This window comes from Bolinopsis microptera, chromosome 12, assembly GCF_026151205.1.
Source record: "Bolinopsis microptera isolate Bmic1 chromosome 12, MBARI_Bmic_1.0, whole genome shotgun sequence".
NCBI lineage: Eukaryota > Metazoa > Ctenophora > Tentaculata > Lobata > Bolinopsidae > Bolinopsis > Bolinopsis microptera.
In genome coordinates, this window is record NC_087083.1 from 6,569,270 (window position 1) to 6,586,119 (window position 16,850).

Consider the following 16,850-nt stretch of genomic DNA (forward strand, 5'->3'; position numbering starts at 1 on the left):
TAAGTTAAATCGGGGCGCTACACCCCTATCTGTTCAAAATGTTTACCTTAAAATACTGCTTATAGTAACCATTAGTAATTAAAGTAATTAGTAACCATTTCATTAACTTAGTCACACATGTAAAGAACAAGTACAAAGGGGGAGATGTCTGAGCACTATGGTATGTACTATCGTATATGGTTACCAGTGTTACCATGGTTACTTGGTATATGCAAATTATTTTGCCATTCATTTCTAATTTTTTTATGGTCACTTAAAGTTTTTAAGTATTGGTCGTTTAAATTTACTATTTATTGGTTCATCTCTAAAAAATGAAGGTTAACTTTCGCATTTATTTGAAAGTTTGGATAGTCGGATCGAGCCAAATGTTATTGAATTGTGTTTGGAAATTTAAATTACTATACGTTTGTCCTGAAAAATGAGAGTTACAGTTTCTCATGGCCCATAGGTCATACAAAATTATGGTGACCTAAATTTTGGTAGTCCGAAAATATGGTGTTTTAATAACCCTAACCACCGAATTTCGTACCTTTTAAATTTGTCTCGTCAGGTATACTATTTTTAACATTATTTATTTACATACTATTTATTTCAGATTTTCTCTTCAAATTCCTGATTATTGGAAGTGCAGGAGTTGGGAAGTCTTGTATTCTCCATCATTTCATTGAGAACAAATGTGAGTATTATGTATGTGAGTTTTTCTCATCGCCAACAACAATTATTAGAAAGTTTATATGCAGCCATGTTGCAATGCAATGTGTGGTATGTATTGAAGTTATTCTACATTGGAATCTAGTACGTATAATGTGCACGTGTTATAAATTCCTATTGTGCACGTGTTAATTCCTATTGTGCACGTGTTAATTCCTATTTCCCCTCAGTTAAATCAGACAGCAGCCACACAATTGGCGTGGAGTTCGGCAGTAAAATAGTCCAAGTACGTGGTAAACGGGCTAAACTTCAGATCTGGGACACGGCCGGTCAAGAAAGATTCAGATCAGTCACCAGGAGTTATTACAGAGGTCTGTTTAGGGACAATTATTCTAATTATTAATTAACACTGGTTAATTAATTGATTATTGTAAGTATTGAGAAATTAAGAAATGAAAAATAATTAATTAAGTTGAACGAATTTTAAAAGTATTTTATCTTGGACACTAATATTTGTTCAAAATCTTGATAAAAAGTATAAAATATTTCTTAGCCACTAGAATATAATTACAATAATATTGATTAATAAATTAATATAATTACACCACTAATCTCTACCAGGTGCTGCAGGAGCTTTATTAGTATACGACATTACCTCACGTGACTCTTTCAACGCACTAACAGACTGGTTAACTGATGCACGCACCCTCGCTAGCCCCAACATTGTCATTATCCTGGTTGGGAACAAGAAGGATTTGGAGGACAGGGAGGTCACTTTCTTGGAAGCCAGCACCTTCGCTCAGGAAAATGGTATGTGTTAGGAATCGTTAGGAAGTTAGGAAATTACTCACGTACACACACACATCCACACACCCACAGATTTATTGGGATTATTAGTATAGAGCGAAAATTTTATCCCTGAAAGCTTCCGGGGAAAAAACGGAAGTTTCTGTTTCGGGATAATGTGAAGCTTCGGTTTTTGGAACTTGAAGGGGTCGTTCACGTATTACGTAATCAGCTGAGGGGAGGGGGGTGGTTCCAAATGATTCAGATTACGCTACTGTAATTTTGACACAAAAGCTATGTGTAAAACTGATTGCGGAGGGGGGGGGGGGTAAAAATTATCGAGAAAGTGATTACGTAATATGTGAACGATCCCCTATGATGTGTCTCTGTCAGTCTAACTAATTCATTACCCATCAGATCTTATATTTCTGGAGGGCAGCGCTCTTACCGGCGACAATATTGAGGATACCTTCCTGCAGTGTGCCAGCTCCATTCTTTCCAAAATAGAAACCTGTGAGTTTTTTCTGAACATTCCTCAACAGTCAACATACCTCTTGAGGGTTGGCCACTTTTTGGTGTGCAGCATATGATATTTTACTGTCATTAAAAAACAAGCAATTTTATCATGTTAATAACCCTCTGAGAGATCGCACGAGGAGTGCTACTGAAGATAGATGGTTCTAGTGAACTTGATACCACATAAATGCTTGATTCCCTCAATTTATTCATCAAGTTGATCGGTTAAGGGGGCCGGGGGGGGTCTTTATGAAATTTCTCTCGAAATTGATTTTATAGTTGTTTCTGATAGAGGGGAGTGATATCTATCTGCTGCTTTTGGTCGCATGGAAAAAAATTGTTCCTAGCCGAAGTTATTGCCGGTCAAAGGTCAGCGCTCATGTGTAATTGTATTGCGTGAGCGATTTTCAATCGCGCGCCCTGAAAATCGAGTCTAAAAATCTATCTTCTCCTACATTTTTTGAGCAATCACCTTGAAACTTTCAGGATATGTTCTAAGGACCATTTAGAAACTTCTGGTCGATCAGAATTTTGAGATAAGCCTTTTAAAATTTTTTATTTAATTTTGAAAATCCCGGACCTGGAAAAATCGTCAAAAAACGAGGTCCACGATTTTCTAAATCGAATAAAATTTTTCTAAGGCCAATCTCAAAATTCTGATCGACCAGAAGTTTCTAAATGGTCCTTAGAACATATCCTGAAAGTTTCAAGGTGATTGCTCAAAAAATGTAGGAGAAGATAGATTTTTAGACTCGATTTTCAGGGTGCGCAATTGAAAATCGCTCGCGCAATACAATTACACATGAGCGCTGACCTTTGACCGGCAATAACTTCGGCTAGGAACAATATTTTTCCATAGGATCAAAAGCAGCAGATATTTATCACTCCCCTCTATCAGAAACAACTATAAAATCAATTTCGAGAGAAATTTCATAAAGACCCCCCCCCCCCCCCCCCCTGCCCCCTTAATATGTATTGGTTAATATCATATATTGGGCTATATTGCAATTGGTTAAATCATATATTGGTTAATATCATATATTGATCAATATCATATATTGATCAATATGTATTGGTTAATATCATATATTGGTTAATATGTATTGGTTAAGCAACCAACCTGGTTAAAATTGCGGCACTATGATCAGGCAGTTTCGATCTCACTAGCTGTTGGCGGTTCGAGCACATGAATTACCCGAATTAGGTGGTTAAGTTTTAAAAGGGTGAAGAAGTTGTTTTAACATTGCTGATCTGGCGTGGAAATTCTTTTCGGGTTTTACAAAAAGTTATTTTTTTCTTCTGATATTTATCCAGTTTTCAACTCTTCTCAATATTATATCCCGACTCGGACGAATATGAGATTAACTTTCCCTGTAGCTGTTCCTAGACTTTACAATCTTCTAAATTTAGAGAAGTTGAACATGCAGTAGAAGTGGACCGCGAAAACTCCTTTTCAAACTTTTTGCTTTCCATACTGCTACTACCTTCGATAAACATCATCATAAGTAGGTCCAAAACGGTTTATTTTTAATTAACAACCTCACAGCTGAGCTGGATCCAGACAAAATGGGCAGTGGTATCCAATACGGTACGGAGAGTGCTTCAACTCGGACTGGCTTGCAACGAAACAACAACTCCTCCACAAGAACGGAGTCAAATTGTCCCTGCTCTTGAGATTCGTACCAGCTTCCTGAATTTAGCCTTCCATAGCTGCCACGAAAGCATCTCCTTGATTCCATATCTTGAACGGGCACTGAAACAAGAAAGTCACTGCATGATCAGTTTCATTGCAAACATAAGTAATCATTACTTAATTTTAAATAGACAAAATCTGTTTTCGTGGCTGAACTGAATTCGCGTAACTTTCTTTTATTTCTTTGATTACACGTTGATAATAACACCATGCTTTAATGAGAAAATTTTGAATTGAGATATTATTATTTCTGTTTTTGAATGTTTATGTAGTACATAGTATGAGTTGTTAAATAATATTTACAGAAAATTAAAATACATTTGGAGGTGATTCATTATTTAAAATTGTTAAAAGTCTTGTATGTTTCGTACCAATCAGACAAATGAACACTTCAACTCTGTTTCTTACTATTTCGTTATGAACCAACCTAAACATAAATTACCAGAGTTGTATTTTTCAACCCCCAGTTTAACTGTTGAACATATATGTTCTGCAAAGTCCAAAATTTTCGATCTGTTTGAAAATTTTTGATATCATTTTAAGTTCAGATCGAACGATCAAATTTATTTAATATATTCTAACGGTACCATTGAATAAAATTGCCCTTGCACCTTGCTCAGTCGAGTATAATATGACGCTCCCACTAAATCGCTCGCCCAAATTTTTGAAAATTCTCGTGTCTGTGACCTGTGTGAAAAGGCCCTGAGGCCGAGGGTATGAAAGTAATCTTTTCTAGGTGTATTTTAGGATGCGAATTAGTCAAAGCCATAATATATAATTTCCATCTATCTGATAAGGCTTTTATAACGTTCACTTCGACATATTTGAAACTGTGTAATATGCTAAGCATGAAATTGGTAGAATTGAAATGAATCTAAGAATTTTGAACAGTTTTAAAATACGTACAATTTAAGTGTTCTGAGTTAAATACAACTTTGACTCTTCATAAGATCATATTTTTGTAGTATGAATATTGCTGTGTTTTGTTCCGTTAAAATTTTGAGTTTCTTGGTGAAACTGTGTGATCTGATTGAATAAATGTTTGAATCGATTCTATAATCTGTAATATTATTCTTGAAGAAATTCGCCGTCCCGCTAATTGAGTTGTTTTATTTTACATTAGGATTTGTGGCTTGTAGCTTGTAGCTAGTGAAGTCATTCCCGATTTCATTTTTAAATCCCGGGATTCGGGAATCCCGAACATTGAAAGTTTGTTAAAACAAATGGTGCCAATCCTGGAGTTCGACTACGAGTTTCATAAAAGTGTACTTGAAGCAGTATAGACACAGGAGGGGCTAAGTGCAAAGAAACTCTGCTAACTGCTGCTCACTGTGTCAATTGCAGTTTTGATTAGAATCGTTGAAGATTAGTTCAAAACTTTCAGTTTATCCAATATCCATTCAAATTGAAGATAACAAATGAAAATGTTGTAGCGCGATGCGTTACTGGGCTGCGCACTCAATTCACAATTGTGCTTCTCGCTAGATCTGAGATCGGCGAGATGGCGCGCAACTTGCAACTGCCACTGGGACTCGCCGAGTTGTGATAAATTGACATTGTCAATTATTGTCATACGTTGTATATGTGACCCGCCGCGCACGAAGTGCGCGGCTCCCCCTGTATAGTGAAACGACCGTGGGGGTATCGTGAAACGACCGTGGGGATCGCAACGTGATACAAGTCAATTAAATGAAAATGCACATCTTTTGTCAAAAGAAGATTAAAGATAAAATAAAAACAAAAAAGCGAATTGAAGAATCATTCTGAGAGTGACTTTGAACCTCAAGAACTTAATTTACATCGTCACCTGAATTCGCATTAGACTCAGACATCTAGCTAAAGCTTTGTTTGCAAAAAAAGGTAATAAAGTCGGATAACTGGGCCGCGCTCAGCCTGTCATTCTGCTACCTGGGGACCCCAGGTTAACGGGTGATACTCGTAAAATATCTGTTCCATATATTGGGACCGTCGACGAGTCCAACTCAGCGCGCGTCCTGGTAGGTTGTAAACCTACAAACCCCAGGCTATTATGTTCATAAACATAATATAATAAAGATTTGGCGGAATGACAGGCTGAGCACCGCTTAGTAAGTCATTCAGCCGCGCCGAATTTCGGATGATGATTAATCTGCACTCTACACTCGACTGTCACGTGACTTTTTCAATTTGTTCTCTAGCTGGTTCTGAACGACTTTTCGAAACCCTAACCCTCTAATCTGATCCCAACCCTAACCCTAACCCAATCCTTAACAAAAACATTTGCTGAAACCCTAACCCTAACGAGAAATTAGACTAACTTCCTTATACGGTCATATCACGTGATCGAGACAGTTTTTCGCCAATATCTCGTCAGGGGAGCATTTTAACCTTATGTCAAGGTAGGGGGGGTGATTCGGAATCAGCGTCCGAAAATACATCGATTGAAGTTGGTTAAAATAGTCGGGGGCCCTTTTAGAACAATATATCTCGAAGATCGACTGTAGAGTGATTTAGCACGCTCGCCGAATTTCTATTTATGAACATGATACTGATAGCCTGAGCACTGAGGTCCCCAGGTAAAAGTCAAAATGATTAATTGACGTGTTATGTAAACGATCAAAACAACTCGCACGCAGCAAAGCAAGCACACTCCACATGCACAGATCTAAATTTAAAGACAAAGTGGTTGAATCTGGCTGCTAGATGCGCGCGCAAATTTTACAACAGTTTAATCAACAATACGTACGTACAACGTAACATACAATAGAAGCACGTTTGGCGATTAGTGTTACTGTTAGGGGTTGACCATTGTTAATGATCTGGCCCGGCGCGCGCTACTTCGTAGCATTTGCCATCGGGCCACATTTCGAGAAGAAAGCGGCGCACGCTACTTCGAAGAAATTTAGACGAGTAACATCCGTCAATGTTAGGGGTCGTTCACATATTACGTTATCATTTTTGGAACATTTTTACCCCCGGCCCTCCGTAATCATACAAGTTCAACATAGCTATTGTGTCAAAATTACACTATAGCGTAATAATTCGAAAACCCCTCCCCCGGCCCTCAGCTGATTACGTAATATGTGAACGACCCCTTATATCATGATCAATAATTATTACCCAGCGTGAGCATTTACAATTTATGATTGAGCATCAACGCAACAAGTTAATCTTTGGAGGACTTTGCCGCTTCGACGCGCCGCTCAAACTAGCATTCTTGCTTTGCATCGAGAAACGATCTCGATGGGTTGACATCGTCAATCAAGCTAATCTTTACCTGAGGACCCCAGGCTATTATGTTCATTAACATTTAATTAATTAAAGATTTGGCGGAATGACAGGCTGAGCGCGGCCCAGTAAGCTAATCTAAGCGCTAAATTTTTGAAAATTACATTGCATAAAATTTCCCAAAATTCGGGCGCGCGAATAATAAAAACAAAAAATCCCGGTCGGGAATTCTAGATCAAAAATAATTGGGAAATCCCTTGATCAGGAATTGCGCCGTTTTCTTCTCGAAATATTCAATATTGCCGAGGCAAGTGCTACAAAGTAGCGCGCACTGAGCTACTCAGTCTAGGTTATGTTCACATAGCCATGTGTATGTGTCATGTCTACGCGTACTGCGTGACCATGACGCGCTACTGCAAGCGAGAGGGCTCTGGTTAGAGCAGTTAGGCCATTAACAATGGACAAAGTTGTAACGCGGTGCTTACTGGGCGGCGCTCAGCCTGTCATTCCGCCGAATCTTTATTTATGTTTATGAACATAAAAGCCTGGGGTCCCCAGGTAACGCGGTGCACGACTGGGTTGTAGCGCGATGCACTACTGGGTCGCGCCGCGCATCAAATAATTCTTCTTCGGTAGATCGGCGAGATGCACCACTGTGCCTCACCGAGCTGCAAAGGATTAACATCGTGAATCAAGCAGTTAGCACGTCCGATTGTTAATGTTTAAATCCGTTTCTATAAAATGTAGTAATATAGTGTTTACCTGAGGACCCCAGGCTATAATTATGTTCATTAACATAAAGATTTGGCGGAATGACAGGCTGAGCGCGGCCCAGTAAGCTAATCTAAGCGCTAAATTTTTGAAAATTACATTGCATAAAATTTCCCAAAATTCGGGCGCGCGAATAATAAAAACAAAAAATCCCGGTCGGGAATTCTAAATCAAAAATAATTGGGAAATCCCTTGATCAGGAATTGCGCCGTTTTCTTCTCGAAATATTCAATATTGCCGAGGCAAGTGCTACAAAGTAGCGCGCACTGTGCTACTCAGTCTAGGTTATGTTCACATAGCCATGTGTATGTGTCATGTCTACGCGTACTGCGTGACCATGACGCGCTACTGCAAGCGAGAGGGCTCTGGTTAGAGCAGTTAGGCCATTAACAATGGACAAAGTTGTAACGCGGTGCTTACTGGGCGGCGCTCAGCCTGTCATTCCGCCGAATCTTTATTTATGTTTATGAACATAAAAGCCTGGGGTCCCCAGGTAACGCGGTGCACGACTGGGTTGTAGCGCGATGCACTACTGGGTCGCGCCGCGCATCAAATAATTCTTCTTCGGTAGATCGGCGAGATGCACCACTGTGCCTCACCGAGCTGCAAAGGATTAACATCGTGAATCAAGCAGTTAGCACGTCCGATTGTTAATGTTTAAATCCGTTTCTATAAAATGTAGTAATATAGTGTTTACCTGAGGACCCCAGGCTATAATTATGTTCATTAACATAAAGATTTGGCGGAATGACAGGCTGAGCGCGGCCCAGTAATAATAGTGTGAGCACAATTTGCACTTATATCTGTTAATTTGTTTATAATTGTTAGTGGACTAGCCCTTGCTCTATCCAGAGCCCTTGTTACCTGGGGACCTCAGGCTATTATGTTCGTACACATAATAGAGATTCGGCGGAATGACAGGCTGAGCGCTGCCCAGTAAGTCTATCACAGTGCTGACAAGCATGACCGCCGATGCATTATACTTCCTACTGACGGATGTTACTCGTCTAAATTTCTTCGAAGTAGCGCGCGCCGCTTTCTTCACGAAAAGTTGGCCGACGCTTGTACATTGTATGTTGTAGCGCGATAAAAGAGGTATGCAACGTGTAGCAACTAACCTCCTAACCCTTATTTATTGAGCGAGCCAAATAACGTGAGCTCATTTTTATCAATTCTAAGTAACTTCTACTTCAATAAATGGTATGGTAAAGGTTGAATAATTGAACAAACCGACGGCTACTTAGTACATTTTACAACTACTATAATAGTAATACAAGCTAATGAGGAGTGTTGGAGTGAGGAATCAACTAGACAAAGACAAATGCTTGTTCTAGATAATTGATACACATGAACATTTAAACAACGGGGTCATTTTTCTTGGCAAGCTCCCCGATGTTAGAGTTAGACCAATGCCCTGCTGTCCTCTGCCAGTACTAGTAGTCATTGTAACCCTATCACTCGTTGGTCATACGTCATTATTATACAGCTTCTATATTTACGCAGGGCCACATAGAACGTGAATTTCATGGGCTATAAACATTATTAGCAAGCAAGGTAATAAACATTATACTTATAAACAGCAAATCGAGAGCTCGCTCAGGGATAGTTCTTATAAGCACTTACACAATGCAGTCTTATAACAACTGCAACAAGAAATAGTCAGTGTAATAAGTGCCAGACCTTTTTTACTCCGATTATGGATTATGATAAATTGTTGATACATGTTTCGGCGCGCGAAAAGTGGCATGCAACGTATGTCAAACTGTCAAATAAATTGTAAATGTTGTACTAAAAGTTGTCTCTAAGTGTGAACAATATAAATTCACCTTGAAGCACGGTTAGGTCAAGCTGCACGTGCACATGTGTAGAGTGAACAATTTAAAAATGACTGTATGTTTTAGTTTAACAAAAATATCGCTTATTTAAAAATAATGTTAAGATCGTAATCAGCTTGGCCAGACACAAATTTTGGTGCCAAAATTACAATAGTTGCAAGTTTGAAGTTGGATTCAAATTTTTCAAAATAATCGAACAACATTAGTACAAAATGTTTTGTCCTGTTAGTGTTCAGCTGATAACGACCCGAAAAAAGTGCGAGGCAACCATTCGCCATACATTTTTTGATGAATATTAATAATAATTGTGCTTCACGGTGGAATTATTTTATTCACATTTTTTGACAAATTTTAGTACAAAATTTATTGAAGTCGGAGAGAAAACATTCTGTGCCAACTCTTGGCGCTTATTATTTTTCGATATATTTTTAATATCTTAGGGTAAGAAATTTTGTAGACTTAGGGTCCAGTTATGGTTAGATTTGGTTATAAAGTCATGTTAAATACATGGACCATGGTATTGGGAAAAGTCGGTGAGATGCATTTGAGTTATAAAATTAAAAGGTTTGTGCCTGCAACCAAAATTTCTTCAACATTTAACTCGATGTTGGCGTTTCAACCTATGACCAAACATGCAGGTTACTAATTTTCATAAAGACTTCAGGATAAGCTAATTTGGACTTGCGCTTCCAAAACAGAAGGCAGTAAAACCTAAATAACGGGCATTTTATATCTGTTGTGATTCGAAATAATGTGACTCATCAATTCCATGCTTAAAATGAATCTTAGCTTAGAAAAATATTAATCCTATTCGAAGTAAGAAATGGCAAACCTAAATGTTTTCCAATCATATCCTTTCAAAATTCATTGATAATTTATTGATTGGAACCCATTTTTTATATTGATATTTAACGGATTATCTTTGATGTAGGTAGTATTGACATTTTTGTTTAGAATGACACGATATCTTTGGTAGAAATATAATAAAATTAGCTAAAAATCATTGTTAGATGGGACTACCCACAATAAAGGGGTATAAATCTAAATTTTGTTTAGTTTTACTCCCCTATACTAGTTATCAACGACAAGTGTTGATAATTCAACCATCAATTATCAATCATCGCGTTTATATTATAAATGATCGGCGTTTCAAAACCTAAGTAACCGCAACGGTTACCATAGTAACCGTAACGGTTCATATGTGACTCTACTACGTGTATTTAATCAAACCAATCTTTAAAAAGTGAAGCTTTACTTTAACCCCGGAGAGAACGACTAGTTTAGTAACGGTTACCATGGCAACAGTAACCAGATGAAATAGCGGTTGCCACGGAAATGATTACTCGGTGAAGTAACTAGAGTCTGAGAGTTCCCCAATAATAAAACAATAAAATAACTCCTCACAAAGCAGTAGAGTTGTGGCTCGGTGGGTGGAGCTTGTCGGGCCCGCTCTCCACGTCAGGTTTGCCGTTAATGGAGAGCTGACTGCCCTGCTGAGATTCCAGTCCCCCACCCACCATCTGATGTGGCTCTTTCATCTCCTCGTACGCCCGACTGAACTTGCTCACGATGATCGTCATGGGGAGGGCCATGAACACCATCGACAAGAAAACAACAACTGACCCAACTAACTTGCCAGGCACAGACGTGGGGTATAAATCGCCGTAACCTACCGTTGACATAGTAACCACCGCCCACCAGCACGCCTTGAGAATTGAGTTAAACTCACTGTCCGGCTGATCTTCCTCTATGTAATACATGATACTACCAAAAGTCACCACTCCCATTGCCCACATGACGACCAGAAGTAGTAACTCTCGGCAAGATTGCTTCAAAACTTGCAGGATTAGTATTAACTGCTTCGAATGTCGAATAACTTTTAAGATACGTAATACTCGAAATAATCGCAAAACCCGCAAGGCAGTGATTCCGGAACTGTCTTTCAATGGAATTTCGATGTAAAATGGGAGAATCGCAGCAAAGTCAAGCCAATTCAGAGTTCGTTTAAAAAAATTCTGTTTGCTGGGAGCGACAATAAGTCGTAATAGGAGGTCGATGGTGAAAAATATTATGCAAACCGCGTCCAAGTAAAAGAATATTTGTTCCACTTCTTTCGACTCGTTAATGGTTTGCTCGACCTTTGGGTCCGTTTCGGCGATGAACAGTGTCATGGAGATGACAATGAAAACCACGTCTAAGACCATCCAGAGCTTGGCTAAGATGCCCGAATCAGGGTGGTCTAAGATGTAGTGGAGTTTGAGAAAGTATTTGTTGTAAGGGTAGTTGTCTATGAGACTTTCCTTGTCCGCCTCCTTAACCTCTCCTGTCGGATTAGAAGGGATCTCGAAATATTGCAGCTCCTCTTGGAATACAGGCATCTCGAGGCCCGGAGGCAGGTACAGGTACCCTCCCGACTGGTAATAATACAAGATAGCGTCAAATGCTATCCTATTCCGGTCGAAGAAATACTCTTTAATATCCTCGTTGTAAAAGTGCGAGATACGCTCGGAACCTAACAGAGTGTTGGGGAACTGCTGGAGAGTATCCTTGTAGGTTATGTAACGAGTCCCACTAACATTGATCCTGATGAGGGTGTCAGTCTGGTTTTCTTCTCGTATCTCAATAGGAGTACCCGCCAGGTGCCCACTGAGCACATTGTCTGAGCTCCGTAGAGAAGCAGCTGCTATCGCCGATACTCCCGCCATCGCATTGGGACCTGAAATATGCACCACGTTAGTTTTGCTATAGAAACAGACATCGTTATAGTCCACTGTATTGTAGTGCTAGACATATTGATATAGTGTTACAACCGATCATACCGCAACATACCATAATTCCCTGTCTTGCACAAGCAATACCCCTCGCCCCTACACACAGACAGACAGACAAACAGACAGACAGACAGACAGACAGACAGACAGACAGACAGACAGACAGACAGACAGACAGACAGACAGACAGACCGACCGACCGACCGACAGACAGACAGACAGACAGACAGACACCAGACAGACAGACAGACAGACAGACAGACAGACAGACAGACAGACAGACAGACAGACAGACAGAGCATCGTTGTTAAGTACGTCAAACAAGTGATTTTTTTATCACAAGTAATTAAATTCCTAGATACGATAAATTTAGGGACATTTTTCGTTAGACTTCACGATTAGAAATTGGGTCAGGTAGAATGATTAAGTTATTAAGTAATGAAGTACTTAATTCTGATTATCTATAAATTTCTAATTTTGTCCAAACTATCCAATAAACCATTCATTCGTTTATGTAAAACTCTATGAATACAGCTTAATATTACAGTACAATAGTTTCATTTAGCGATAACACAGCTTTTTAAAGATTTGTGCTTAGGCATATCAATATTGCCCTGAAAAAAGGAAATAGAGTCCTGGGGTACATCCTTTTCCATATGTTACTATTTATAACCAACTTGACAATTCTATAACCCAATTAGAAGAGAATGGCTAACGAATCCTGTAATTTCCGTGTTTTTATACGCTGTGTTGGGAGGAAACGGTATTAAAATTACCATGTTACTGGCACAATTCACGTGATGCCTATATAAGATAATTCACCAAATTGTTCCCAGATCCTTTGTTTACTGTTCCAATTGACTATCGAAATAATCTTACTACAAATCTCGATAGTAAGAGATCTATGAATACGATCCGACAAAAGAAAACTTAGAAAACTATATAAATTAGTCGTCATAAGCAGACATTAAGATAACTCTCAATTAAGTAAAAATTTTCAATTTTAACGATTTATTCTAGTTTATAATAAGTGATATTGTTTAGTAAATGTTACCTAATTGATTTTACTAATTCAGTAGCCTTCTCTCAGCAGGAAGCAGGAGCAGTTGCCTAAATTTAAAAACAGAATTTGAGGCAGTATTTTAGTATTTTGACAAAGTTTGACGTGAAAAACAAGAAAGAAAAGTTAACGATAAAATAAAGAAAAACCGCAAGTTTGCCGATGCAAAAGCTCAGTGTCTTACTACAAATGTAACGGGTTTATAGCTTCAGACAAATGCATCTCGCCGCTCTGATGAATGGCTATTATTAAAGTATTAAATAGTTATATGCAACAACTCGCTATTACATGATAATGAATATTTAGCTGAATCGACAAACAAACAGCAATTTAGCAAGCATACATACAGGAAGGAGTGATTATTAACATTGTACTCATAAACTGCAGAGGGATTGTATTTTGCTTCAAACGGACTATCTGTAGGGCCGACATTCGACAATTGTACAGTTTCTATACTGGTTTAATTTATTAATGTACTGGACTAAGCAGTTGTGGTGAAGACATTACAGTGTGACGTGTGTTCATGCAATGATAATAGCCACAAGACAAATAGCTGATAAATCTTTGTATGCGAAATAACGACTACATGGATTTCACTCAGTCTGGAAACACTTCCCTCGCATTGATACATACCCTGCTAATATTGACAGTGCCCAGTACATACCCTGCTAATATTGACAGTGCCCAGTACATACCCTGCTAATATTGACAGTGCCCAGTACATACCCTGCTAATATTGACAGTGCCCAGTACATACCCTGCTAATATTGACAGTGCCCAGTACATGCGTAACAGTCAGAGAAACGTGTAGCCGGGATAACAAGACACGAACAAGTACAGGTTTGTAGTCTGCAGTATAACTGACAGTTAGGAAGTGTCGTGTGTCAGAACGTAGGGTCGGAATACCGCAAATAGTACAGTAGTACAGTAATAGTACAGTAGTACAGTAATAGTACAGTAGTACAGTAATAGTACAGTAGTACAGTAATAGTACAGTAGTACAGTAATAGTACAGTAGTACAGTAATAGTACAGTAGTACAGTAATAGTACAGTAGTACAGTAATAGTACAGTAGTACAGTAATAGTACTGTAGTACAGTAATACTAATAGTACAGTAGTACAGTAATAGTGCAGTAGTACAGTTATAGTGCTGTAAACAGTGGCGCGCTAATTTATGTTTTGTGCGGTACAAATAGTACAGTAGTACAGTAATAGTACAGTAGTACAGTAATAGTGCAGTAGTACAGTAATAGTGCAGTAGTACAGTAATAGTACAGTAGTACAGTAATAGTACAGTAGTACAGTAATAGTACAGTAGTACAGTAATAGTGCAGTAGTACAGTAAAAGTGCTGTAGTACAGTAATAGTGCAGTAGTACAGTAATAGTGCTGTAGTACAGTAATAGTGCTGTAGTAAAGTAATAGTGCAGTAGTACAGTAATAGTGCAGTAGTACAGTAATAGTACAGTAGTACAGTAATAGTACAGTAGTACAGTAATAGTACTGTAGTACAGTAATAGTACAGTAGTACAGTAATAGTGCTGTAGTACAGTAATAGTGCAGTAGTACAGTAATAGTGCAGTAGTACAGTAATAGTACAGTAGTACAGTAATAGTACAGTAGTACAGTAATAGTACAGTAGTACAGTAATAGTACAGTAGTACAGTAATAGTGCAGTAGTACAGTAATAGTGCAGTAGTACAGTAATAGTACAGTAGTACAGTAATAGTACAGTAGTACAGTAATAGTACAGTAGTACAGTAATAGTGCAGTAGTACAGTAAAAGTGCTGCAGTACAGTAATAGTGCAGTAGTACAGTAATAGTGCTGTAGTACAGTAATAGTGCTGTAGTAAAGTAATAGTGCAGTAGTACAGTAATAGTGCAGTAGTACAGTAATAGTACAGTAGTACAGTAATAGTACAGTAGTACAGTAGTACAGTAGTACAGTAATAGTACAGTAGTACAGTAATAGTACAGTAGTACAGTAATAGTATTGTAGTACAGTAATAGTACTGTAGTACAGTAATAGTACTGTAGTACAGTAATAGTACTGTAGTACAGTAATAGTACTGTAGTACAGTAATAGTACTGTAGTACAGTAATAGTACTGTAGTACAGTAATAGTACTGTAGTACAGTAATAGTACAGTAATAGTACAGTAGTACAGTAATAGTTCAGTAGTACAGTATTACAGTAATAGTACAGTAGTACAGTAATAGTACAGTAGTACAGTAATAGTACTGTAGTACAGTAATAGTGCAGTAGTACAGTAATAGTACAGTAGTACAGTAATAGTACAGTAGTACAGTAATTATAGTACAGTAATAGTACAGTAGTACAGTAATAGTTCAGTAGTACAGTAGTACAGTAATAGTACAGTAGTACAGTAATAGTACAGTAGTACAGTAATAGTACAGTAGTACAGTAATAGTACAGTAGTACAGTAATAGTACAGTAGTACAGTAATAGTACAGTAGTACAGTAATAGTGCTGTAGTACAGTAATAGTGCAGTAGTACAGTAATAGTACAGTAGTACAGTAATAGTACAGTAGTACAGTTATAGTGCTGTAAACAGTGGCGCGCTAATTTATGTTTTGTGCGGTACAAATAGTACAGTAGTACAGTAATAGTGCTGTAAACAGTGGCGCGCTAATTTATGTTTTGTTCAGTACACTGTCGTAACACTCACTTAGAGTTGGTAAATCAGCTGTTCTATTCTTAAATATTCTAATGGATTATATTGATTAATAGACTGTATCTATAATTTGACAAATATAATGATTTAAGCCAATTTAAAAACTATATAATATATAATAATATATAATATATATATAATATATAATAATAATAAAACATCAAATTGCTCTACTCAAAGGAATGTAGACCTCGTCTCCAGTATGACAGAATGTATAATCTTACAACTGTGAAGTAGTACAGTATAAACTATTTTATTACTGTTAATTGTGGATATGCAGGTATTCGTAGATAAAAGTGTGTGAAAGCACACGAAAAATTAATTTGATACCAGTTATATATATATATTCAGTCTAAAGGATATGTTTTAAAACTTTAATTATGACCGTACTTTTCAATCGCAATGAATTCAATTTGACCACAACAATACGTGGTTCGTGAAAGAAGCTACAAATAAATAGTTACAAAAATTATATATATGGTATTTTTATTTTCAATGGTTAAGACACAATGAATGTACCAAAATTAATCATTGCTACTGATAATACCAAGGCGACAGCATCGGGAATGTTATCGAAATTGTTTTTTACAAGCTCTTTAATAAAATTACATCAGATTAAATTTATCTAGAATTCACCAACCATTCTGTGTACATAGATTGTTTATATTTCCTATGGGAAATATGCTTTTTAAAATGTGGTGGCATTGATTAGGAGAATCTAATTATGTAATTATGAAATTATGCAATTATGTAATTATGTAATTATGTAATTACGTAATTATGTATAACACTTTGAAATGAAATGATACCAACTTTAAAGTAAATTCTACCTCGCCCAGCCGAAGTGCACATGTATAACTAGT

The 16,850-nt window shown here is 37.7% G+C and overlaps 2 protein-coding genes across 7 annotated transcripts in view; one reads left to right on the forward strand and one right to left on the reverse strand.

The window, feature by feature from the left end:
- The first annotated feature begins 77 nt into the window (after positions 1-77).
- LOC134824594 (ras-related protein Rab-4B-like) lies at positions 78-4,745 on the forward strand. Its single transcript, XM_063836498.1, has 6 exons — positions 78-160; positions 596-676; positions 882-1,022; positions 1,273-1,461; positions 1,855-1,950; positions 3,500-4,745. The coding sequence occupies exons 1-6, from the start codon at positions 145-147 to the stop codon at positions 3,625-3,627; spliced, it is 651 nt and encodes a 216-aa protein (XP_063692568.1). The 5' UTR covers positions 78-144; the 3' UTR covers positions 3,628-4,745.
- Positions 4,746-10,427: 5,682 nt separating this feature from the next.
- Positions 10,428-16,850, reverse strand: part of LOC134824143 (potassium voltage-gated channel subfamily A member 10-like) — a 59,955-nt gene continuing 53,532 nt past the window's right edge. For 5 of the 6 annotated variants that reach the window (XM_063835878.1, XM_063835877.1, XM_063835876.1 and 2 more), the window contains one exon: positions 10,428-12,175. In XM_063835878.1, the coding sequence (XP_063691948.1) occupies positions 10,860-12,175 (1,316 nt within the window). In that variant the 3' untranslated portion in view covers positions 10,428-10,859. Of the gene's footprint in view, positions 12,176-13,284; positions 13,341-16,850 lie in introns of all 6 variants that reach the window. The other variant, XM_063835881.1, reaches the window with a different exon arrangement.

Excerpts from the sequence above, each read along its gene's own strand:
- LOC134824594 (XM_063836498.1), top strand. Across the intron at positions 1,023-1,272 it reads CACCAGGAGTTATTACAGAG|GTGCTGCAGGAGCTTTATTA; the intron begins GTCTGTTTAGGG and ends AATCTCTACCAG. Across the intron at positions 1,951-3,499 it reads TCTTTCCAAAATAGAAACCT|CTGAGCTGGATCCAGACAAA; the intron begins GTGAGTTTTTTC and ends ACAACCTCACAG.